This window comes from Apteryx mantelli, chromosome 22 (genome assembly GCF_036417845.1).
Source record: "Apteryx mantelli isolate bAptMan1 chromosome 22, bAptMan1.hap1, whole genome shotgun sequence".
Taxonomy (NCBI): Eukaryota; Metazoa; Chordata; class Aves; order Apterygiformes; family Apterygidae; genus Apteryx; species Apteryx mantelli.
The window spans coordinates 3044443-3069504 of NC_089999.1; the positions used below are offsets into that span (position 1 = coordinate 3044443).

Consider the following 25062-nt stretch of genomic DNA (forward strand, 5'->3'; position numbering starts at 1 on the left):
ACCTGGTGCCAGGGCATGGTGCCTGGTGCGCTGCTTGCAGTGCCCGGTCCCCAACGTATGGTGCATGGTGTGTGGTACCCAGTCTGTAGTTCTCAGTACCCGCTACCTGCTGATTGGTACCCAGTGCTAGTGCCCAGTACCTGGCGCCCAGTGTGCATTGCCCAATACCTTGTGCCCAGCCCGTGATGCCTGGTGCCCACTGTGTGGTGCCCAGTGTGTGTTGCCCGAAACCCAGTGCCTGGTGTGTGGTGCCCAGTGCCCAGTGTGCATTGCACAGTACCCAGTGCATGGTGCCCAGGACCTGGTGTGCAGTGACTGGTGTGTGTTACCCAGTACACAGTGCCCAGTGCCCACTGCCTGGTGCCCAGTGCCAGTGCCCGGTGCCTGGTGCGAGTTGCCCTGTGCCCAGTGCATGGTACTGGGTGCCAGGCAGCAGGTACCTGCTGCGCAATGCCCGGTACCGGTGCCCACTGCCAGGAGGCCGCTGCCATTGCCTGTGCCCTGTACCTGGTGCCAGCGCTGCTGCCCGGTGCTGGTGCCTTGTACCTGGTGCCCGTCACCACTGCTGGTGCTGCTACTTCGTTCCCGGTGCCCGGTGCTGCTGCCCGGCACCCGGGGTGCGGCGCCCAGGGCTGGTGTCCGCGCCCGATGCTGGTGCCGGTGCCCCGTAGCCGGTGCGTAGTGCCCCGGTGCCAGTTGCCCGTACCTGGTGCCGGTTCCCCATACCGGCGGCGGCGGAGGTGCCGGTACCCGGTACCCGGTACCCGGTGGGGTGGGAGCGCGGGGCCGCCCCCGCCCCGCCCCGCCCGCCGCCCGCCCCGCCGCGCCCCGCCCCGGCCGCCCCCGCCCCCGCCCCCGCCGCTGCTACCGCTGCTGCTCGCGCCGGCGGGGCCCGGCCGTGCCGCTCGGCAGCCGCCGCTCCCGGACGGCGCCCGGCGCCGGCCCCGCGCGGGGGCCGCAGCCATGGTAAGGGCGGCGGCGGGGGCGGCGATCGCCGGGGCCGCGGCCGCTCCCGCTCCCGGCGCGGCGGCGCATCCCGGTGCCCTCCGTGAAGGTTACGGTGCCGCCGGGGGCGGAGCGGGCCGGGCCCCGCCGGTGCCGCAGCGGGGGCGGAGGTGGGGGGCAGCGCTGCCGGACCGCAGCCGCCGCACCTGCCCCGGCCCCGGGGCTGCCGGGGGCAGAGCCGCGGGGCCCGGCTGCCCGGCCTCACGGTGCAGGGGGTCCCCGGGAGGGATGCGGGTCCCGCGCGCTGCCCCTCGTTGTGGCGTCGGGGCGGCTGCCTTCCCGGAAAGGGGGAGGCTGAGCGCCCTGTGCTGCCTTTGGGTCACTGCGTGCTCCGAGCAGCACCTGCGTCCCCCGCGGGCCCGGGCGCGGAGGCCGGGACAGCCCCGGGTGTCTGGCAGGCGCCTGAGCGGCGCAGCGAGGGCAGGGGGCTGCTCCTGGGCAGTGCGAAGGGTCGCAGCCAGCTGCCTTCCCCGCCTGAAGCTGGGACCTGGAGACAGAGCCCGGCCTCTGGTGTCTGCTCTAAGCAGAGCATCGGGTGACCCTAAGGTGCCTTTTGCAGGGAGTCTGGCAGCAGCCGGCGACTGTGAGGGTGCAGCTGAAAGCAGGGATGGGGACTGCGAACGGCAGGCAGGGCTGCACCCTTCGGGGCTGTGTTCCCCGGGGCTGCGCTGCAAGGTTGGGTAGCCCTCCTCCCCGGGGAGGTGTGAGGAGGATCAGGCACGCTTTGAGCATAGCTGCGGTTTGAGGAGTCTCTGCAGTTACCTGCAAAGTCCAGAGCAGCTCAGAGCCTTCGCGGCTGCCAGATCTGTTCAGGAACAGGGTTTGGAGAGAGCTTTCTCCTGAGTCGGCAGCATCTTGCTCATCCTGTCCTACTTCTGCTTGCTCCCCTCTTTGGAGGCGGCAGGGTACAGGTGCGGGGCTGCGCTCGCGAGGGAGCAACAGCGTCTGTGCCAGATCCCAGGGAGGCCTCGAGGCGCTTTTTGGGGCCGTGGTGGGGATGGGAGCGGGAGCGCGCTGCGTCTGCTTGCTCTGCCGCTCTGGCGCGAGCGCTTGGCCGTGGCTTGCGTGGTGCCGGGAGGCTGCAGGCGGCAGGAGGCTGCGCGTCTGGACGTCCGCCCTTTGCGGGGACTGTTGTCATTCCTAACAGGTGACGGGCAGGTTGTGGCGCTGGGGCTCAGCTGCTGTGGGGCCTGGCGTCCCCAAGGCTGGCGGTGCGGCGCAGGGGCTCTGCGAGGCGAGCAGGGGCGGCTGAGCGCGGAGGTCTTGCATAACGCGGCTCCGACAGCGCCGTCTCGCACGGAGCAGCGACTGTGGGAACTGGGACCAGTGCATTCCTTCAGAGCGGGACAGAGTGAAACGAGATAGGACGGCAGCTGGGGGAGCGTGTTGTAACTGGCTTTGGAGACCAGCTCGGTGCTCGCTGAGAGCGCCTTTGCAAAAGGCTTAACGCTAACTTTGGGGATGAACAGATTCAGGCTTGGAAACAAGTCCTCAGAGCTAGCCAGGGGGAGAGGGGGGAGCAGGCAGGGGGCAGCCCCCTTCTGAAAGGCAGCTGTGAAAGTGCACCTCTGCCCAGACCGTGTCTGGGTCTGGCTCTGCTCCACACCGAGCCAGCCAGGCACAGGCGAGGAGCTGGGCTCTCCCGCTGCCCTGCGGAGCTGGTGCTGCGAGTCCCAGAGACTGTATCCCAGCCTTGCGGGTCACAACGGATTCTCTACCTGCTTGCACTGAATCTGTCTGGGGAAATAAAAAAATGTTGTGGTGGGGCAGGGTGAGCTGAGGCCTGAGCCCAGGTATGGCAATGCCCGGAGTGGGCACAGCTCTCGGCATTCCTTGGAGGACCTGGAGAGGTGGACCCGGTGCTCTCCTGCATCCCAGATGGCCAGTGCTGCATCCTGCTCTTCCTGAAGTTGTCACAGAGCAAAGCCTTGTTGAAGGCTTGTTTGGAGTAGTGGGAGCTGAGCAGAGGTGAGCAATGGTCCTAGCTCTGAGCTGAAGAGGACTGCAGAGATCAGGTCCTGCAGTCACTCACCGCTGTGGCCGTGGGCTCAGTGTTAGTGTCTGGGTGGCTCCTGCATTAAAGCACTTGTAGCCCTTTGGTGTAGGGCAGAGCTGCCGGTGGTGACAGGCAGGATTCCTGTTCCCCTGCGAGGCCGCTGTGCTATGGCTGCTGTGAGCTCTCCCTTGAACTGTGCTCCTGGCCACGTAAGAGCTGCTTTATGCTCTTAGTGTGCTGAATCTTCTTGTCTGTCCTCGAGCTGCCACGATGGACTGTTTACGGACTATTCCTGTGATTAATGACACTTGTTAAAATGCTGCGTTGCTTCTAGTCTGAACAGGCCTGGCGGTGACTTTGAGGCTGTGGCTTGGGAGATGCTGCTGTGCGCGTTCCCATCCCAGAGTCCCCATGTAGATACTTGCAGATAATTCAGGCTACTCCTAAAAGATTTCCTAATGGGAAAGGGATAGAGCTCCTGAAATACTGCACTGAGGGCCATGTCTTAGTGGCTCTTCTCTTGCGTTGTTGCTAGATCTTACACCATACATAGACCCAGGATTGGTGCCACTGCCTGACGCTGCCATCCCTTTCATAGAGTGCCCAGAAGCCCTGCTCCTCACTGGTATTTCCTGAACACATATCCAAGCATGGCCCAGCCCCAGAGGTCCCAGCCTTGCTTCAGGACTGGGCCCTCAAGCCTCTCCCTGCTTCAAGCAGCTAAATAGGCTGTCTGCTCTGTCGCAGCCTCTCTTTGCTGCTCCTCCAGGCTGTTTAAAGCCTACAGATATTGGTGCTGCAGTTCATATTCTCAGTTTCTCAACTGAGACACTGCCTATGGGGTGGGAGGTGATTGCTGCAAAAAAAGTAACTTTGATTAAAATATGATGGAGGTGCTTGAAAGCTCCCAGGAGTAGAGAGGTGACTGTGTTCGTCTGAAGGCAGGTTAGAGCAAGCACAGCGCAGGTGCTGAATACCCTTGGGGAAAGGGCTCCTGAAGAGCTGAGCTTCCCAGGGGCTGATCTCTGGAAAGTCAGCACCAAGGAGGGTCAGTGTGATGGCAGAGGTGATGAGGGGACTGCTGTGCCTTAGCCCCTTGGAAAGAAGAGTGTGGCTTGTCTGCTTGGGATGGAGTTAACCTGTGAAACCTCTTGCTGCAGGATGGGGTGTAGAGTAACACGTAGTTTGGGTACCTGCCTGCATACATCTGTCCGGTGGCATGCCAGAGCTGGTACTTCAAGGGTTGCAATGGGTGCCCGTGCTGCAGGAGAGAAAGGGCAAGATAGGTGGTTTGCCTTGCTAAAAGCTGCTGAAGGCCTGAGGATGCCCAGGGCATAAGACAGGGCTGGCCAGACTGCAGAGGCTGTTCCTGGTCCTGTCTGCCTTGGATGCTGTCCTGTCAGAGGTGCAGTGTGTGCTGTGCTAGGGGTAGTGCAGCTGGACATCACCTTCAGATGGAACATGCACCTGCTTACTCACACAGCAGCCCCGAGAAGCCTCAGACAGCCTGGCCGTGAGGCTGGCATTGAGTTGGGATGTTTCCTTCCATCTGCCCGTGGAAACATGGTGCGATGTTGTGTACAGGGGTGCAGTGATGGGGCCTTTGGGGCCTCCCACAGAGTGCACAGGTGGTTTGGGAGCCAGGAGCCTGTGTCCTGGACTCAAAAGCTGCCCACAGCTTTCTCAGACAAACCTAGGAAGCTCAGTGGCTGGTGGGGAGCAGCGAGGGCATAGCGATGCCAACGGGGAGCTGGTGGTTTGCACAGCTCAGACTTTGCCCGCTGCCATCTGAAGCCATGCCACAGTGCCCCACTCATCCACAGCTGCCAGCATCTCCGCTCACAGCCCTTGAGCTGTCACCACGGAGAAAAGGTGCACTCCAGCTCCATGGGATGCAGCGTGACGGGCCGGGGGCTCTTGCCAGGAGGGGAGTCAGGGAGGAGGAAGCGTGAACGCAAGCAGTGGCTTGTGCAACAGCATCGCCTGCACCTGCCACCACCTCGCAGGAATCCCTCCAGGCAGGAGCTGCCTGCCCCAGTCACCCGGGCTGTGACAGCCCTGGCAGTAACTGCCAGAGGCAGGTAGGCTCGTGGCAGCTGGCCTCCCCGCACGCAGCGGCCTGTGTAATCCGCTTACGGGGCGCTGGTGCAGCGACAGGCTCTTGTTACAGTAAATCCCTGCTTGTAGGTGGGCTCCCATCAGGAGTCTGGGGTGATCATGGACTCCGTCACTTGGAGGGCAACGGGATGCTGGGCGCGATCCGGCTGAGAAGAGGCATTGCAGGTGCGCACTGCGGGCTGGGAAGGCTCTATGTCCTGCTGTGGCTGCAGAGGCTGCCCGGACCTGGCTGGTGCCCTCCAGCCATGCAGAGGCTGGAAGCAGCCCTGAACGTGGGACAGAGGGTAAGATGGGAACTGGGGCCTGACTGCCTCTCAGCCCAGCTCTGTGACCTGGGGCAGCTGCTGCCTGGCCAGGGAATGGCTGGGAACCTTCATTTTCCTGGAGCAGCACCCCGGAGGGTCATCCTGGACTATGAGATCCTATGCTCAGCCTCCTCAAGGGCCCTTCTGCCTAGGAGCAAAGGTGTGGATGCACAAGGCCGTTGTAGGAGAGCTGGGCTGCGCTGTGCAGGGGTGTTTCAGGGCACTGTCAATGGTGTGAAGAGCTTGTACAAGGTGCAGAGCTCGGCCAGGGTGCTGGTCTTGTGCAGGGTGCTGCAGACTGGAACAGGGAAGAAAGAGGCTGCAGAGGCCAGTGGTGTGATGGGTGTAAGACTGCTGCCTCTAAATACTTCCATGGAGGAAAAGCCAGGGAAAGCCATGGGTGCCACAGGATGGTGTAGCTGTGCTCCAAGGGGAGAGGCTGATCAGGAACGGCTGAGGCCAGATGGAAGCAGCAGGGTCTCCACTGCCAGCATGTGGACGGCCTTGAAGCCGGACGGAAGAGAGCGCTGACAGCAAGATCGGGTTAGGAAAATGGATTAGATGGATTATGGGGATGCTCAGCCCTGTGTAGGCAGGTATTTCTGTGGTCCTCATACTTGGTGCAATTGGCTCCCCTGTCCCTCGCCCTGGGGCACTGAAGGGGGTAGCACGTCTGCCCTGCAGCATGGCCCCATGCCCCTGCTCCTGCCTGTCCCCTCATCTTGGGGGAGTTCTCGTCCCTGTGGTGCTGGGGACTTGACACAGAAGCACTGGGGCCTCTCTTGGGCCCGTCTCTGCATCCCGCAGGCCCACGGTCCATCTTCCCAGATATCCTCCCCAGAACAAGCCAATGTTTTGGAGCTTTTTAGTGCTTTCCTGGCTAATGCAGCCCTTAAGCAGCTGAGTGAACCCTGCTCTAACACAGTCAGTCCCACTCTCCGCCTGAGCTGCTTCAATGCATCTCGACGTGCATCAAGGTGAATCACTGTCTGTGCTGACTGAGGCGAGCCCCAGCAGTGACAGCTCGGAGCTGCCCTCCTTGGAGCCTGGAGCCCCAAGACTCCTTGGGCTCCTTTAACCCTTTTCCAGGATAAACCTGGCAAAAACAAAGCAGAAAGTGCAGTCTTGGACTTACCAGGGAGCTTGCAGCTTCAATTAGCCCTGCAGAGTCCCAGCCACTTCTGCCCAGCACTTCACTTGGGCTGATAAGTCCCCACTGATAGGATGCACCCTCGACCTCCCATTTCCTTGCCCTGCCTTCAGCCATCCTTCGTAGGATGAAGTCCAGCTGAGCACTTGAAGCTCTGAATGTCAGCCCTGTACCTGCAGGGTGGGTGTCCCACCTTGGTGTCATCGTCCGGCTGCGCTGTGGTGGACCAGGACCGGCTGCACTGTGCCAGAGTCCAGTCCTTCCCAGCCAGTCCCATTAGGCTCCTTGGCAGCCAGAGCAATGACTTGGAGTTGAGCGGGGAAGCTTTAGTTGTTGAACACAAACGTGCTGAGTTGTCAAACAGGCTTTCGTGGGAATGTACCGGTTTCTCCCAGCAAAGAAGCTCTGAGGCCCTGCTGGGGTGGCTGCTCAGTGCTCCGGGGTTAGGGAGCAAGAGTAGATCAGGTGTGTGCAGGGATGGTGAAGGAGATGTTTTCTCAGGCTTAGTGTCCTGCTGGGCTGTAGCCAACATGTGTGTGCTCAAACCAGGTGATGGTGGTGCTCAGAGAGCCCCCTTCTACTGCCTGTGTGCCCGTCCCTAGACCTGCCTCATGGACTCCCTGGCCAATGGTGCTTTGGTCGTCCATGGTGGCTCGGACCCTGCTCTCCCACTGTGCAGCCAGGTCAGCGTGGCAGGAGAGGCAGAGCCCCGAGCTGCCGCAGGGCCACCCCTGCAGCTCACCAGGCTCAGCTCTGCTCCCCACTGCAGCCTCCTCAGCAGTGCGAGTGGGCCTGGGGGCTTCCCTCTCCCTTCCTGCCTGGTCGAGCTGTTCCCCCAGTCCTACCCGTCCCCGTGCTGGTCCTGCCTGCAGCCCCTCAGTATCTGCAGGAGGTTGTGCCTGGTGTCCTGGCATCCCTGCCTCTGTCCCCTGGAGCAGAGGAGCACCAGCCCAGGGACACTGGGGCCTGCTGCCCTCCTTGTGCCGCTGCCTGGCGTGCTGGGCGGGTGCCTGGGTGCCATGGGCGCCTGGCCCCGCTGTGCCTGCGCAGGGTGGAGTTATGCTAATGCTGCTCCCCGTCCCCTCTCCCGAGCCACAGCCAGTGCCTCTCTGCATCCTCTCCCAGCTGCGGGGAACACTGGGCTCCGACATGGCCACCTGCCCTGAGCTGGAGCGTCAGCGAGAGGTACAGGGGAGATCCGCTTCTCTGGTGGCCCTGGCTGGGGCAAGAGAGGGGACAGAAGTGGGCTGAGGGGCCCGTGGACCTGGAGCATCCCCGGGTGGGATGCTGCGGGGAGGACATGTCCCGCACCAGGCTGGGAGGTGGCTGGAGAAGACTCCGTCACTGGTGTCCTTTCCTGCTTGCGCTCCCTGGGCAGCGCAGCACGGAGAGCCCTGCCTGTGGGATGCACGAGGGCAGAGCAGCGAGGATTTGGCGTAAATGCTCCATGCCATGGCATCTCCAGGGCCGTGAGCTGCTCTGTGCTTGGGCTGGGGGACGACAGGGGGCCCTCGAAGGGCTGGAGACCTGCAGGAGGAGCAGCAGCATGGAGGGGACGGGCTGGCTGCCAGGGCTGGGAGCGCTTGGTGGCAGTGGCCCTTGTCTCCCGGCCCTGCTGTGTGGCAGGGAATCGAGCCCCTGGCCTGGCAGAGCTGTGCTGGGGGGGGAGGGGGGAGGCTAGTGCTGAGCCTGCAGGCTTGGTTCAGCATTCAAGGTCGGCGAGGCAAAGCGGACACACGGGGCGTGTGGGAGAAGATGCTGTGATTAGACAAACCCGCTGAGTGCTATCGATCTGCCCGGGCCAGGAGAGGGGACCGCGGGGCCCCCGCCAGCCCCCCGGCGCGGGGGCATCTCGGCTTGGCGAGAGGCACCCTGGCACGCGCTGCCCTCCGTCTGCGGGGGAGACCGTGGGCACACCGTGCTGCGAGGGGAGCGACGGGGCGGCCGTGCGAGCGCGCGCATCCCCGGCAGCACCGTGACCTTGTTTCCAGCCTGCTAATTGCGTGCATCTCGGCTTGCCTCCGGCACGGCCACCCTCGGTGGTGCTGTCTCTAATGGAGTGGGTCGCGGGAGCCGGGGCTGAGCCCTGGGCGGGTGCGCAGGCTGAGAGAGGACATGTGTCCCCGACGGAGGGTCTCACCTTGAGACCCCGAGCCATGGAGGACTGACTCTGAAGCACAGGCTGGGTGACTCTCCAAAGCCTGATGAGACCCACAGACAGGGATCTCTTGGCAATTGCCACCTCCTCCTAGCCCCAAAACCAGAGGTGATGGTGCACTGGCCCTGGAGCAACCCCCCCCTTGTGCCGCCTGCCTCCAGGTAGGAGGTCTCCGTTGCGCCTTGGGCACGGTCCCAGCGTCCGCGGGAGCAGCTTCCGGCCATGCCCTTGAGGGACCGCTTCTCCTCCCTCCTGCGCTTGTAAACAGGATGTGGCGAGAGCCCAGCTCCGCGTGTACCGCGGGAGCCCCGGCCGGGAGCTCGTTCTGGGCCCCGAGCCATGGAGCCGCTGGCTCGTGGCAGCTTGCCGGGCTGGTGCGCTTGGCTCCTCCCAGCCCTCCTTCCTGCTGATGCTGCCGGGCTCGGGTCCCAGTGATGGGGGACCCCTACTCGGCTCGGTATGGCTGTTGGCTGCCAGGCAGAGCCATGCCGGAGTGAGGGGGGCACAAGCGGAGCTGCATAGCGGGGTTTGGGGGCCCTGCTCGTGCAATGAGTCAGTGTGAGTGTGGACACGAGATTGCTGGTCCTGCTCATCCCCCTGCTCCTTTACACGAGGGTGCTGGTGTGCAGGGCTGCCCCAGCGCCCTTTGCAGGCCTGGGCAGATGATGGCTGTGAGTTACGTTGCCTGCCCTGGCCATCACCCAGGACTGCAAGCAAAGGTGGTGGGGAGCCCCTTCCACCATGGCCTGTGCACAGACACGTGCAAACGGGGGGCACCGAGAGGCCTGCGAGGTGGCACGGGCAGGACCCTGCCAGCCGTCCCACCTTCCCTCCCTGGTACAGCCAATGGTTTGGGCTCTGGCCAGCTCCTCTTTTGCTGCTTTTCACCTCTCTTCTTGGTCTCTCTCCAACCTTCCTGGTGCACACTAACCCCGTGCTCCGAACAGGCAGCGGCATGCACAGAGGCTCTGCCTGGCCCAGAAGACCCCGAAGAGCGCCAGGGTGCCCAGGCTCCCCCCGGGGCCGCAGGGGAAGGTCCCCATCCTTGCCCCCCGGAGTGCAAGGAGACGACTGAGATCCCCGTGCAGCAAGCTGTAAGCGTCTGAGCTGCCCTGGGGGTGCATGGGACCACGTGCCCCAGCCTGTCCCGCTCCTACCCACATGCCTGTCCCTGGGCAGAGGCTGTGTCCCTCCGTGTGCTTGTGTCCCTCTCTCTCCTGAGGTGCCCCTCTCTCCCAGCCACCCTCATGGTGCATGTGGCCGACAGCTGAGCCCTTGGGCTTGTGACACTGAGTCAGGCCATGTGGGGCCATGCCACGGAGCAGCATGCCTGCTTTGGGCATCGCCTTCACCATGTGCTCTCTCCTCTCTGCTCCCCTCCGTCCTCACCCCTTCTCTCGCACAGATAAAGCGCTTCCTGAAGGAAGACTCAGACGAGGCAGAGCTGGCCCAGTTCCTGAAGGACTATCCTGGGGGAGAAAACCTTCGGAAAGTGGAGCCCGAGGAGAGCAGGCGGGACCCTGGGCCCGGCCACCCCTTCTCCAGTGTAGGCAGGGCACTTGCTGATGACCCCACGGATGAGAAAGATGCCAGGTCCTTCTCTCGGCCTCGGCCCTTGGATTTTCAGCAGCACATCACGGCCCCCGCGCCGCCGAGCCCCTCTCGGCCCCGGAGCCCCTGGGGCCAGCTGGACCCCTACGACTCCTCCGAGGTAGGAGCGTCTCTGGGCCGAGGAGGGGATCATGAGGATGCACCGAAGGAGTTGGTGCGGAAGATGCTCCCTCCAGGAGATGGGAGCTGCACCTCTGAAACCAAGGGCATGGGGCCTCTGTCAGGCATGGCCGCATCCTGTGGCACTTGGGCCCCATGCTGCCCGGAGCTAGCAGTCCTGCAGAGCTTCCCGTAGCCCCATGGCCAGGAGCACTGCCCAGGGCATGGTGCTCGCTTGGCCACCGAGCCCTTGGCTCGGCTAAGTGGCTCTGCGGGGCTGGAGCTCACTCAGCAGAGTGGCTGGAAAGAGAGACAGGGGTCACAAGCCCTGTGGCCAGCCCACAAGTGGAGCAGCCCTGAGCTGGTCTTCCAGCATGGGGAGAGCATGGGGTGGGATGGGGGAAGGCAGCGTTGCTCGTCCTGCATCCCCTCTCTGCCTCTCCCTGCAGGATGACAAGGAGTACGTGGGGTTTGCGACGCTTCCCAACCAGGTCCATCGGAAATCAGTGAAGAAGGGCTTTGACTTCACACTCATGGTGGCAGGTATGTGCGGCCAAGCCTGGCACAGCAGCTGGATGGGGGGACGGGGTCCTGGACACTGATTGGGGTGCAGATCCCAAAAACTGGGGCGTGAAGCTCTTTCCTGCCCCCTTTAGCTCTCTGCTGTCATGGACTGGATGTGCAGTTGTGTCCCCTGATCTTGGGCACAGCCATGCACAGGGTTTCACTAGTATTTCTGGGCTTGTGGAGCCCTGGGCCCATCTGGGATCCTATTTTGTGGCCCCAAGGCCTGGCGGCCCTGATCCTCCCAGCCCTGCTTGTCTTCCTTCTGGTCTCCCCTAATTGCTCTTCCCCTTCACCCTAGGGGAGTCCGGGTTGGGGAAATCCACCCTCGTGAACAGCCTCTTCCTCACGGACATGTATAAAGATCGCAAGCTCCTTAACGCTGAAGGTAAGAGAGGTGAGAAATCTCAGCAGGGCACTTTTGGGGCATGCAAGGAGAGCACAGCCCAGGCCACCCCACTGCTGGGGCTGAGCAGCTGGCACCGCACAGCAGAGCCTGCATGTGCCGGTGCCGGCTGGTGCCCGGTGCACGGCCTCCTTCCACGTGCGCCTCCGTGCCGAAGCACCGGGGGTGCAGGCTGCCTCCCTCCTGGCAACCCAGATCGCTGCTTCAACATCGCTGGCGGGCCAGCCAAAACCCACGTCTTTGTCCGGGCTCTCTCGGGACCACGCCAGCAGCTGGGGCTGCGGTCAGCGAGCCTGGGGCTCGTTCCCGTGCCGGCCGGCCGACTTTCTGGGCCGCTGGCAGGTGGTGAGCTCTCGCTTGCATATTCAGCAGGGCCCAAGGCAGGGTTCCTCTTTAATACTCTGATTATCACGGTGGGGATCTTGCCGGGTTTTGAAGTGGCTTGTCTCCGTTTGCACCTCCAGTGCCGTTAATCAGAGAGTTGACAGCTCCTCTCTGCGCCCAGCCAGGGTTCTCCAGTTCATTACCAATGAAAAGCCGTGTTTGTCTCTTTTGGGCTTTATTAAAAGAAAAAGTACGCGTGGCGTTTTGCCAGCTGCCTGTTGGCGTGGGGTAGTGCTCCAAGTTATTGGATAGGAGCTGGACCCATCGTCCCTGGCAGCACTGAGCCCAGCGACACGGGTCCCCCCCCACGGGGCTTTGTCCCATGCCACAAAGCAGTGGGAAAACAAGCCCAGACTTGCCGGGTTTCAGATGGACCCAAACCAAACCCTCGGATCCAAGCAGCCAGGAGTCTGGGGAGAGTCCAGGTCTGAACCGAGGTCCAGGCAGAGGCCACACAGCCAGTTACTCCACTTCAGCTGGAGCAGGCTTTCAGATTAAAATAGCTAAACAGGTTCGACCCCCCTTGGGTTTGAGAAGGCTATTTAATTTCTGTTGCTTGGAGCTGGTTTAAGCTCAAAGCAGTATGTATGTATGTGGCCTTGCACACAGATGTGGGTCCACACGCAGTGTTATGGGAGTGTTCGTAGGGATACAGGGACATGCATGGGGTCCTGAGGGGAAAGGGTCATAGGGACATGCATGCAGTCCCCAGGATATGGGGACACACATATGGGTACACAGAGATACAGGGAGTGGAAAACACCCTTGAAGTGAAGCATAAGATCCGCACTAGGTCCAGCCCCAGCGGATACCGTGCTGCTTTCCCTGCAGAGACAGCCCCATTTCCTCAAACACCCCGACTCCTCGCTCTGGAGTTGTGCTTGCTCCTGAAAGCCAGAGGGATAGAAAACCAGTTTTTGCAAAACCCACTAGATCTTGGCAGCCTGTTGTGCCTTGCTGTGGCTGACTGGAGCACAGGGCTGGAGTTTCAGCAGAAGTTGCCACATCTCAACAGATTTAGGATGAAGGGAGAGAAGAGCAGTTTGCACGGCAAACCTGCCATCCCCCATGTGCAGACTGCCAGTCTCAAATTGAATCTTGCTGCTGAAATGCCAGGTGATTTTTGTTTGTGGATTTGCTTTGTGGGGGGAACTAATCTAGTGGCAATGCTTATGATGTGGGGGACTTCAGCTTGGATTCTTGTTTTCCTGGTTGTGTTTTCAAACTGAGGGATCCAATGGGCTTTTCTGACTTTAAAAGCTCTGGAGCTGGATCAGCATCCAGGCTGCTGCAGGCTGTGACGTGGGAGACATGGCTCAGGAGTCAGCAGGGAGTAAATGGGCACTGGACACAGTGACCGGGACCTTAGGGACACCAGAAGTCTGGTGGCATCCTGCAGCCCCTGATGGTTGGGGTCTCTGACCTAGGAGCTCCCCTCCAGCACATGGAGACGGGAGAGCAGTGGCTTCAGGCTCAGGCCAAGGCAGACAGTGATCTCTGGTCTAGCGGTCAGCACTAGACTATTATTGGAGAAGCTGTGCTGTGCAATGGAGCCCTTCGCTTCCATGGGCTGCCCAGACCGTGGTGGTTTCTCTTGCCTTTCCAGAGCGCATCACGCAGACAGTGGAGATCACCAAGCACGTGGTGGACATCGAAGAGAAGGGCATCAAGCTGCGCCTGACCATCGTGGACACCCCAGGTTTCGGGGATGCTGTGAACAACACCGAGTGGTGCGTCCTGCTGAGAGGGCCGCAGCCTTGCTGGGCAGTGTGATGGCAGATGTTTCTGCTGCACGGTTTGATGAAGGGCTTTGGGTTGCAGTGTGCCATTATGGTCTTCTGCTAGGGGAGACAGGTGGCTTTGGGTGGCTGCGTGAAGAGGGCCAGGGGTGCCACAGTGTGTGGGCTGGCTGATCACATGGGGCTGGGTGGCTGGGGAGCAATGCAGGGTGCACACTGCTGGGGTGGAGCTCAGGCTTGCTCCTCCAGGCTGCTTTGGGTTAGCAAAGACAGTCACACAGGGCTCAAACACGAGGCAGCTCCTGAAATTGGGGCCTGGCTCTTGGAGAGAAGTCTGGCTCTTACAGACTCAAAGGAAGGGATTGGTGGCCCAGCCAAAGCCACCATCCTCCAAAGCAGAAAAAGGTGCCAGGAACATCTACTCAAAAGGGGCACAGGCTGGAGCAGGGCAGGATTTGACAATTACACCAAAGGTTTCCAGCCTCCAGCTGTGACTGAGCCTGGAAGAAGATTTCCCAGGCCTGTTCCAGGGTCCCACTCCCAACATCTCCCACTCTCCAGCTTGCACTGAGCCACAGGCTTTCTTGTGCTGCTTTTGGGTGCCAGCTCCCTTTAGCCTGACAGATCTACCCCAGTCTCCCCGTGGCAGGGCAGCACACAGGTTCCCTCCTGTTTTGCAGCAGCTCTTGCCTAGCAATGGCTCCAGCATCCTCCTGCTTGCAGCAGCTGCTGTGTCTGGGGTCAAGAACACCACCTTGCTGTGTAGCCTCTCCAGAAAGGGGCTGACCCATGGCCTGCACCCCTCTGCTCTGTGAGCCTGGCTGCCATTTAGGTGTCCTAGGTCCAAACACCCCCGCTCAGCCCAACAGCCAGGAGCCAGGGACACAGGCAGGGAAGGATGCTCTGCAGTGCTGCAAGCCTCCTGGGCACGTGGTGGGTCATGTGGCCACTGCTGTCTGCCTCAATGGCCAGATCCTGCTAGCCTGGGGTGCCAACAGGGCTTGCCCTGCCCATCTCCTTGGGGAGCAATGCTGAGCCATAGGAAGGGGTGTTAAGCCTGAAAACAGCACAGTGGGGCCTGGGACTCAGGGAGAGGGTCTCTCCTGGACAGGTTGGGCTGTGGGTCCTGTAGGATGGGGAGTCACCGATCCTCACCTTGCCTTTCTGCAACCCCTCCTGTCCCTCCAGCTGGAAACCTGTGGCTGACTACATTGACCAGCAGTTTGAGCAGTATTTCCGTGATGAAAGTGGCCTGAACCGGAAGAACATCCAGGACAACCGTGTCCACTGTTGCATCTATTTCATCTCGCCCTTCGGCCATGGGTACAAGCAACCCCGACCTCCCTGTCCGCACTCAGTAACCGGCTGCAGAGCACACTTGAGGGTGCTGGACACTGCCAGGGAAGCTCACAGCAATGACTGTGCCAGTTTGTGGAAGAGGCTTTGCCAGAAGACAGCACTAACTGTTCTCTCCTTGCAGCCTTCGTCCCCTGGACGTGGAGTTCATGAGAGCCCTGCACCAGCGGGTGAACATCGTGCCTGTCCTGGCAAAGGCTGACACCTTAACACCCTCCGAGGTGGAGCGCAAGAAAAACAAGGTAAGAGGAGACTGGGCGAAGGCAGGATCAAGCCCAGAGCTGTCTCACTGGCTCCCTGGGTGCTATGGATCCCCCCTCAGCTGAGGGCTCTCTCCATCATCCCCTGCCTGATCTTCGCCAAGGAGCATCCTCTGTGTCCCCACTGCTGCAGGGGACCCTGCTTGCCCATGTAGCCCCCATGGATGCATTTCTCCAGTGCTTGACTGGGGCCTGGAAGGATACAGAGGAGTGGTGGTGTCTGTGACACCCAGTCTGTCTGGGTCCCTGGAGAGGACAGGCTTGATTCATGGGTCCATGGCTAGTCTGTCGGGGGACACTGGGGTTGTGTGGCCCTGTTTGTGGCGTTTCCCACCCTGTTTCTGAGAGGCCAGGGCCCTGTCCATTAGCCAGGCTGTCTGTGTGCAGATCCGGGAGGAGATTGAACACTATGGGATCCGCATTTACCAGTTCCCCGAGTGCGACTCTGATGAGGACGAGGAGTTCAAGCTGCAGGACCAGGCACTGAAGGTGGGTTGTGCTCCTCCATCCTCTTCTTGGGGGCAGAGCTCCAGGGGAGGGAAGGCGCATCATCCTTGAGGGACCCTCAGGACTCTTTGCAGCTCCCTTTGGGGCTGTGTAAGTCCCCAGCAGCCCCAGCAGTCCCGTTCTGGACATATCACCATCACCCCACTGGTGCCAGCCAGACCCTGACCACAGCTTGGCCAAGTGGCCAACAGTGGGATCAGGCTGGGGTGAAGAAATCAGTGCCGTGACTGCTGCTGCCCTACCTGGTGCTTTCTATAGCCAGGGTTTCCAGGCATCTTGGCAGGTCCGTGCTAGATATGGCAGAGGCCAAAGTACAGAGGGACCTGGGGCTGTGAGCCGTGGGCAAGGCAGCAGGTAGGACCGAGCCCTGCTAACCCTCGTGGTCCTCTTGCAGGAGAGCATCCCGTTCGCTGTGATTGGCAGCAACACAGTCGTGGAGGCCAAAGGCCGGCGTGTCCGTGGGCGGCTCTACCCCTGGGGCATTGTGGAAGGTAATGCTGTGGTGGGACCCAGCAGCTCTGCACCTTGGGCTGTGCTCCCAGCACTGCCCCCATTGCCCTGCCAGGCCTTGGGGAGCTGTGGGGCATGGGGACACCACGCACCCCTTCTCCATGCGGACAACAGCAGTCTGCCTTCTCCAGTGTCACCATCCCATCTGGCCTACTTGTCTGCTGTGGGGGGTCCCCAAGGTGGGCTCTGCTTGCCCTGACCCATCCCAGTGGGTTTGGGGGGATGCAGGGGGCTGGCTATTGCCTTCTAACCCCGGCTTCCCCCTCAGTGGAGAACCCGGCCCACTGCGACTTTGTGAAGCTGCGCACGATGCTGGTGAGGACACACATGCAGGACCTCAAGGATGTGACACGAGAAACCCACTACGAGAACTACCGCACACAGTGCATCCAGAGCATGACCCGCATGGTGGTGAAGGAGAGGAACCGCAAGTATGGGGCAGGAGAGGGGGGCCGTGCTGGGAGTGGGGCTGTGGGGCCCATGCCATGCCATGGGGCTGGGATGGGGAATCATCTCCTCTTCTCAGAGCTGCTCAGTTTCCCTAGGCCAGGCATATCCTTGGCCCCTCGCAGGTGGTGATCTGTGGTGTCCATGTTGCAAAGAGCTGGCCCAGACACAAATAGCACCTGCGCTGGGCATTGCTGTGTGATGGGTGAGGAAGCCTTGGTACCATGGTGGGGCACCTCTGCTGGGCCAGCGGCGGTTTGCCTTGCAGCTGGGCTGAGTCCAGCTTGAGGAGCCACCCTGAGAGCGAGGGGGACCCTCCGTCCCCATGTGCTGGAGGAGGGCTCCAAGGGCTGGAGGAGGAGGAGAGCAAGTGGCTGGTGTGCGCTTGGCGAGCCAAGTGAGCGGGTGGCTCCTCTGTCCGTGCATCGCACCCAGGTGGTGGGACGAGGGCTGCCCCAGATGAGGGTGAGCATGGCCCACAGCCTGTCCTCCCTTGAGCAGGATGGAGATGGCAGCAGAGGTCTTGCATGCCCCTTTGGCCCTCGGCAGGGAGAGGATGGGACATGGCTTGGTCCCCTCCATGGCTCTGCAGCAGCTGGAGGTGGGATGCACCTCTCCATGGGGTGGGGGCAGCCAGCTCTGGATTTGGGACGTTGCTGTCCTCTTTAGTGGCCCAAATATGCTGTGGCACAACCCAGGGGAACCCCCAAAAAGCAGGGCCCCAGGTGGTGCTGGTGAGCAGACGGGTGTTGGAGCAGTGCGGGAGCCATGGGAGCTCCCCTGGCCCTGATACCCAGCTTATGAGGCTGAAGGCCCGGCTGCCTGTGCCAGGCACAGCTCTGGGCACCTGGCCCTTGGTGGGTGCCTCCGTGGGCTGTGCTGATGCAAGCGGCACCCCACAGCCCTGTGGCACGCTGGCAGGGCGGCAAGACCCCAGGTAAGCATTTGGAGGTGGCAGGCAGAGTGACTCCTGGCAGCGATAGGCACATCTAAGCTCGTCTCTCCATGTGCGTTGTTTTCCTGCATGCTGCGGGAGAAGGAGGGATCCCTCCATGCTGAGGCTGTGCTGTGCCGACTGCTCCGTGGACTGAGCCCGGCAGTGCCCCCCAAGGACCGCGGCGACGGGGGGCCGACCTCGTCCCTGCCGCTGGCCCTCCTCCATCTCCCCATGTGTCGCAGGGCTGTGTCCTGCTGGACGCTATATAAAGTACTTGTTATCAAACGCTGTCTTGGTCCTTCTGTGTCTGCACAGAGGAGGCAGCCCGTGCCCCGGCCAGACCCCGGCCTGGCTATGGGTGGCCAGCAGCATTTCCGCTCCGGTGGGTGCTGGGGGTGCAGAGGTGGCCATCCTGCTCCCTGCAGCTGGGCCGGACACTGCCTGGTACTGCAGGGACATGTGGGGAGAGCAGTCCCCGTGTCCCCCTGCCCACCGGCCCTCCAGGTTGCCCAAATTGGCAGCTGCGAGCCCTGGTTCCCCGTGGCCGAGATGGAGCTCGGCAGGTAGATGGAGGCGCCCATGCCGTGCAGACCAGGGTCCTGAGGGCGCTGGTAGCACTCGCAGGCAGCGTGCCTGTAGCTGAGCACCAGCAGGGTGCCAGGCCCCAGCCGTGGCTCTGCTGGTGGGATCCATCCCCGGGCTCAGCCGAGCACAGTGGGATTCGAGAGGGGGACAGAAGCCCTGCTTGGCACTGCTGCCCCGGCGCCCGCCTGCCGACACCAGCCGGCGACCGTCAGAGTGGAGGAGCGGGGAGCCCCGAGCACGTGGCACTGAGGGGCCCGTGCCAGGGCTGGGCCACACGGCGCCCGTTTCAGAGGAGCGGCCCTGGCGTGTGGGGGGGGAAAGAGCACGGCGGGATGCAGCCACGCCGGCAGCTAGGAAGGGGAAAAAGGAGCGCAGACAGCTTGAGTCAAGCCAGGCGTCCGAGCTGGCGGGGCTCTGGAGGTGGCCGATCGCCTTCCTCGCGGAGCGGGGCTGGTCGCAGCTGCTTGGGGAAGGGCTGCATGAGGACAGCGTGCCCAACCTCCCCAGCCCGCAGGCGGGCGGGCAGACGGCCTGCACTGAGCCCGTGGGCGTCCTCGAGACGTTCGGCCCAGGGCTAGGCAACGTCACCGCTCTCCCTGACGGGGGTGACGGGAGCCGGGCGTTTGCCACGGCCCCGCTGCCTGGCTGCAGTCCTGCCTGGCCCCCTGCTCCTGTGCTCTTGCCACAGCTCGTGTGCTCTGGTCTGCAGAGCAGGGAGGGTGTTTCACGGCAGCTGGCCGTTCCCGGCCCAAAGGCTGGACAAGGGAAGTGCTACAGAGCAGATGCTCCCAACGCCGCTGCACCAGAGCCTGTGGAAGTGCTGCTTCAGGCCTTTCTTGGTACGTGGGAGACCGATTTAGGCAGACCTGTGTGGAGGAGCTGCTGCTCTTTTTAGGAAGAGACTGTGGTGGGCACTACTTTTGCCCATCCCAGCTCTCTGTGAGCTGGCAAAGCTGCTCGACCCATGCTCAACCCGTGCTCAGCACCCAGATCAAACCTGGTTCAGGACGAGGTGCTGCTTGTTCCTTGCTGCATGGGCCGGAGGAGGATGAGCTCACTGCAATCCCAGCTGGCTCTGAAATCGCCCCTATGGCAAGGACCACAGCTTTGTGAGGCTGGTGACAATGGGCAGCGATGTCCAAGGTGGTTCAAAATGTGACCAGAAACTAGCATTTGCCTTTGCACACTTGGGTATACCCCAGTACAGTTGAGATCCTGCAGATTAGGGACAGCCTGCCTGTACAAGAACTGGCTCGTGCATCCTGCAGCCAAGCTTTGCATACAGAGATGCTGAAAAGCGGTGGCTTGTTCCTTGCACTGGAGAAACAGCAGTGGCACGTGGCATGCCGAGTGATCATTAGGAACAACAACAGCATCCCAGCTACATGGATCATCCACTGGAGCGACGTGTGGCCTCTGGCAGGACCCAGCTGATGGCTGCGAGGAGATGGGTCCCTTCCAATGTGGTCCTTGTGGGAGACGTGGTCGATTCAGTCTGCTCCATTCTTGTCTAAGCAGTCCAGCCCCAGGCAGGATGCACAGAGCTCCTATCACAGGGATACATGTTTATTGAAGCGCATTTCCTCATTGATGATTGGTGAAAGCAGCATGTAGCAAACTCAAAGCTTGCTGGGAAACATCTGGCCAGAGGATGGTTGCGCTCCATCAAGGTCGTTACAACCCATCGTGCAACAATACTGGAGATCTGGGAAAAACATGAAGCACTGAGTTTAAAAGATTTTAAAGCATCAGAAAAAGAGATCTGGCAGAAACAAAATGCCTTTAGTGAGCAAGATGGGATGCTGTGGGCTCACTCAGTGCCCGGTGCCAAGGCCTGGCCCCTGCGTGACCATGGGTACCACTGCAGCACAAATAACCAGCTGGGATGATGAGGCTGCAGCAGTCAGCCTTGGGCAGGAGATGCAGGTGCTGCCCTTAGCTGGCTCTGAAGTAAACCATGACTGCCCTCAGGGGAGGTGTGGGAGGCCAGAGGGACTAAAGCATCCACCTTGGCTGGCCACAGTTCTTGTGACGAGCTGGGAGATGCTTTGCAGTGCCAAAGATGAATCAAAGTCAAGTCACACTCTGACTCTGCAAATCAGGTCTGGTGTTGGTAAATGAACTGATATCCCTGGAAATGAGAGCAGGGGCGGAGAGGAGTCCAGTGGCAGGCTCAGGTCCACATGATGATATGTGGCTTGGGTGCTTGAGGAAAGAGGCTGTAGGGCGCCTGGTGCCCAGCACCTGCCTTGGGATGTCGCATCCTCCCAGCTTGCTGCAGCAAGATTGATGGGATGGATTTGCTGCGTGCTGGGTGCAAGCCCTTGGGTCTGCCCATCCAGGTGCTCTGAGCACTGTGGTGGGTTGTGCTGGTGGCCCTGGGGCCCTCTCCCCTCTCTGAACCACAGGACCTGGCACTTGCTGTGGGGATGGCTCGATGCAAGCTGGAAGGGAGAGCTCAGTTTTGGTGACATACTGACGTGGGCTTTCTGGCTGAGTCAGAGTAATTTTTTTTCCCCCTTCCTCAAGATGGGAATCCTGAATATCTCGCTCTGAATTTTGTAATGTGAGATTGTGCTATTGCAGAGTCTCTGTCCTGTTGTGCTCTTTGGCCATGTGGCACCCCAAAGCCCAGCACCAGCAGGGCTGCAATAGTTATCACAGTAACTGAGGAGGACAAGAGCTGCTGGTGAGACAGAAACATCACTTTCTTCACTAGATCAACAGGATCTGCTGGTGTAAGGAAACAAACACTCTCTCCTGGGTACAGATCCGCACAACCCATGTTGTTCCAGTATGCCACAAGATCCTGGTTGATCTAGAGAAGAGACTGGACCTGGATCTGCCCCAGAGCTCTTGTTCCTGATAGAAGAGCTGAACTTGCAGGCATGCAAAGCCATGTCTTCTGGGCTTATTGCGTAGGATGAAAAGACAGTACAAACCCAGCCCTGGTTTGAGCAGGACACTTCCTGAACTACTGGTTACAGCGTGGACCATAACCAAACTCGTTCCCACCTGGTGGGCAAGTCAGAGTCATCAAGGTACGGGCTGAGGGGGATGCCTGGAGTTTCCTGTCCAACTGCTGCCCATACAAGGGCTAACTCCAGAGCCGAATGAGGTGCTCAGGAGCTGTCCAGGTGAGTGTTGAGTATCTCCAAGAATGGAGATGCCACCACCTCCCTGAGATCCATCCTAGGGCTGCAGCACCCCTGTGAGAAGGAGGGTTCTCCATGGGTCTGGTGGGAATTTCCCCTCATTGCAACTTGCATTTGTTGTCTTTTACCTTTTCTCTGTGTCTCTGTGGAGGCTCTGCCTCCATCTTCTCTGTAACCCCCTTTAGGTGGAGGAAGACAGCGATTAGCTCTCCCCTTTGCCTTGTCTTCTCCAGGCTGAACAAGCGCCAGTCCCTCTGCCTGTCCATGTGCTCCAGCCCCAACCCTCTGGGTCACCCACCAATTTGGTGCCATCTCTTTCACTCTGCAGGGCCTGGGAGAAGGCACAGTGCTCAGGGTGGCTCTGAGCCACCAAACCTTTCATCTGCACCTTTGGGGATGCACACTGCCAGCTGCAGTCTGCAGGGCTGCAGATCTCTGGCCGCACAAAGCCATGCCTGTCCCTGGGCTCACGCATCCCCCAGAGCCACACCAGCTCTGATGCCTCAGTGCCCTGCACCATGTCACGTCGAGGGTTGGAGAATGGGGTTTTCTGGGGTGTGGCCTCTGTGGTATGGCTATAGAAACTCCTAAGTCTTCTCTCTCTTTGCCCCTTGCAGCAAGCTGACGAGGGAGAGCGGGACAGATTTCCCCATTCCTGTCATCCCTGCAGTGCCCGACTCCGAGACAGAGAAGCTCATCCGGGAGAAGGATGAGGAGGTGAGTGCGGGGCGGGCTGGGGAGGGCAAGGGCAGGGCTCATCCAAGACCCAACGGCTCTCGCAAACACACTCTGCGGCCAATGTCCCTGTGCCTTGTCCGCAGCTTCCACGGTGGCACAGCTGAGAAGGGAAACCCTCTCTGTGGCATCCTGCCAGCGGCTGGTCCTTCAGCCAGGCAGTCAGGGGGAGGAGACATTTGAGAGGGATTTGAGACTTTCTCCTAAAACAGAGCTTTTGTTGATCCTAATCTGCTTGGGCTGTTTGACTCAGATATGTTTGAGAGGGAGCTGGCACTGCCTGGGGGAAGCTCACAGTGTGGGTGCCCAGGGAGATGCAAGGCCCCCATTGGTTCCCATTGCTCCCATCCCTTCCAGCTGCGGCGGATGCAGGAGATGCTCCAGAAGATCCAGAAGCAGATGAAGGACTCTCACTAGCCCTCTCCTCCTGCTCTGCCCTACTCAGAGACCAGAAATGTTTACATCACACTACATCCTGTCCAAGCCAAGCTAGGAAACTCAGTACCAACAGCACACCTATCACCTTAAGCTGCTGCAGTATCGCCTTATCGAATGTTGCAACGCTTGTCCTCTGGGAACGTTGAGGAGACACGGCTTCATTCGCCCCAGGCTGCTGGCTGGCGCATGCCCCGGGCCTCCCCCCATCAACTCGTGTCCTGTCCAGCTGCCATGTCGTCTCCCCCATGCTGTGTGCCGCTTTCCACCTTAGCGGTCCCTTCTGTCCCTGCTGCCTCAGCTTTCGCTCTGTTTTCCCACGGATATCGCAGGCCAGTGCCTGCTCTCTGCTCTACCCCTGCCCCGAGACACCGCAGGCTGCCAGACCGGCAGGATGTGCATTTTAACCTGGCCTTGGGGGATTGCAGGCAGCAGGCCCAGCATGTCCTGAAGGCTGGCGTAGCTCCCAGGAGGGATGCTGGGCAGCTCCCGGTACCCTGGCCATCCTGCTCCCCCTGCCACCCACACAACAGCCCTGTCCTCATCCCACTTTAGGCTGTCTGCTCATGCTACAGGGTTTACACAAAGGAGAGCTTGGCCAGTGGCTTAAGGAACGGTAACATGGGGGCTGAAGTGAGAGGACTAGTCCAAGCCCCAAAACCCTGCAGCCTGGTGTCATACACCTGGAGAGCAAAGTTTCTCGCCGGAGTGGCCAGGGGCTGTGTCCCCTGCACGGATGCTCTGCAAGATTCCTCCAGTGCGGCAGTGCCCAGGACTCTCCTGACTCCAGCAGTGCGGGAGCACGGCCCTGGCGAGCTGGTGCGTGGTGTCTGCTGCCAGGTGCTCCTGGCACCTTGGCCAGGGCAGCAGCTGCTCTGCACCATGTCTCACTCATCTCCTGGCTTCTTTCAGAGGTGGTCCCAGTCTCCCTTGGCTGATGTTGGAGCTGGGAGCCGCCTCAGAGCACAATTTCCTCCCGTTGCTCGGTGCCCAGCAGCCAGTGCATCTGTCCCACCACTGAGCTCGACTTGGACACGGAGGGATACTGGCTCCTGGGCAGGAACTGCAGTGTGGAGGTGTTCCCCAAGTGGTCACCGAGGGCCTGGAGGGGCATCTTGGCCAGGGATGGGATCCAGGACCTCGGCCCTTGTCCGCCTCTGTGCCAGCACCAGTGTGAGGAGGGCCTGAAGCTCAGTGGTGCTCAGAGCTGTGTCAAGCCCTGCATCCTCAGCAGAATCTGTGTCCCCACCAAGCATCTCCCCTTAGAAACACCCCGGAAAACCCTTGCGGAGCTCTGGGCTGTACAAGGCTTTGCAAGGAAACGTACAGCACTGCTCTCGGGAACTGGGACCAGCCATGCAGCAGGGTCCAAACCTCTTGAGCAATGCTGAAGAGGACAGCTCTTCTCAGCAGGGTCCCAGCCAGGCTTTTGGATGGGGGGACAGACCCTGGTGAGGGCCGCCCGCCTGGCAGGGAGCAAGACAGAACCTGCTCTGTCCCCAGGGCTGAAACGGCAGCTGTTCATGGGAAGACACCAGGCAGGGACTTCCCCACCTGGCTCAGGGTGCTGTGGGTGCAGCCTGGACCTGCACCCATCCCCCCCGGGGTGTTTCAGCCTCTGGAGCCACTTGTTTTTCTGTCGTGTCCCTGTGTCACCTGAGGATGTGCCCAGTGTGTGTGGCTTCCCATTTAAGCACTGCTGTGTGCTCCCTGCCGGCAAGCCTTGGCCCCTACCTCCCTGCAAGTGGCTGCAGGGCATCTCCAGCACTTGTGGCCCCAGGGCACTGGGGGCCATGGCGTAAGAGCAAAGGAGCCCGATCCTGCCCCAAAACCTCGGCTCCCCCCAACTCCCTGCCTGGTAGCTGGGAAAGGTGAAAGGAGATGGTGAGGCTGTGGGGAGGGCTGGGGTGGCCCCAAAGAGCTGGGAGGCAGGAACTGGGAGCAGTGGGATCACTGGGAGTGAACTTGCGCAGGTGAGCTTTACCTGTCCCTGGCAGGGCCAGCACTGGGGCCACTGACTGAGCTGGAGGAAACCCCGGGTAGCTTCAAGCAGCACTCCTCAGGCTCCATGAGAGGTTTGCGTCCCAATAGTCCATGTGTCTCGGCTTGAAAGTGACTGAGGTTATCTTGAGGATCAGTGTAGATGTCACAGGGCATTTGGGGAAATGCCCGTCACGCACATGACCTGCGTTCCTGAGTCGGCCACAAGCCTGAGGGGTCCCTTCTCCCACTGCGTTCGCGGGCAGGGATCCCCCAGGGTGTATTAGTGCTTTCAACTTCCTTTTTTATCTTGCTATTTTCTTACAGAAATACCTACCTTTGCATGACAGTCATAAATGCATTTATTAAAGTATATAAAGAGTATAGGTTTATAAATTCTTATAGATCTAGTGGAAATATTTTTAATCCCTCCACAAAAGTTCTCAATAAATAGGGCTGACTTGGCTTGTCTGCAATGGCTTTTCGCTTCCGCAAAACAGGCCGCACATACCTCTGGGTGCGTGCACCCACGGCGCGCCTGTGTCTGCCACCACACGCCTGCTACGGGGGGCGGCGGGCGGAAAAGGCTTGAGGGTGACAAGGAAAGGGCCAGTGCCCTC

General features: G+C 60.7%; 1 protein-coding gene across 1 annotated transcript; it reads left to right on the forward strand.

Annotated features, from left to right (window-relative positions):
• Positions 1-907: 907 nt before the first annotated feature.
• On the forward strand, positions 908-24895 carry SEPTIN4 (septin 4). The gene is made up of 12 exons (XM_067309980.1): positions 908-966; positions 10138-10443; positions 10892-10985; positions 11308-11394; positions 13403-13526; positions 14724-14858; positions 15016-15133; positions 15539-15640; positions 16053-16149; positions 16437-16599; positions 21910-22009; positions 22385-24895. Exons 1-12 carry the CDS (start codon positions 964-966, stop codon positions 22442-22444), a joined length of 1389 nt encoding a protein of 462 aa, XP_067166081.1. The 5' UTR covers positions 908-963; the 3' UTR covers positions 22445-24895.
• Positions 24896-25062: the final 167 nt, after the last annotated feature.

Excerpts from the sequence above, each read along its gene's own strand:
- SEPTIN4 (XM_067309980.1), top strand. Across the intron at positions 15,134-15,538 it reads TGGAGCGCAAGAAAAACAAG|ATCCGGGAGGAGATTGAACA; the intron begins GTAAGAGGAGAC and ends GTCTGTGTGCAG. Across the intron at positions 16,600-21,909 it reads GTGAAGGAGAGGAACCGCAA|CAAGCTGACGAGGGAGAGCG; the intron begins GTATGGGGCAGG and ends TGCCCCTTGCAG.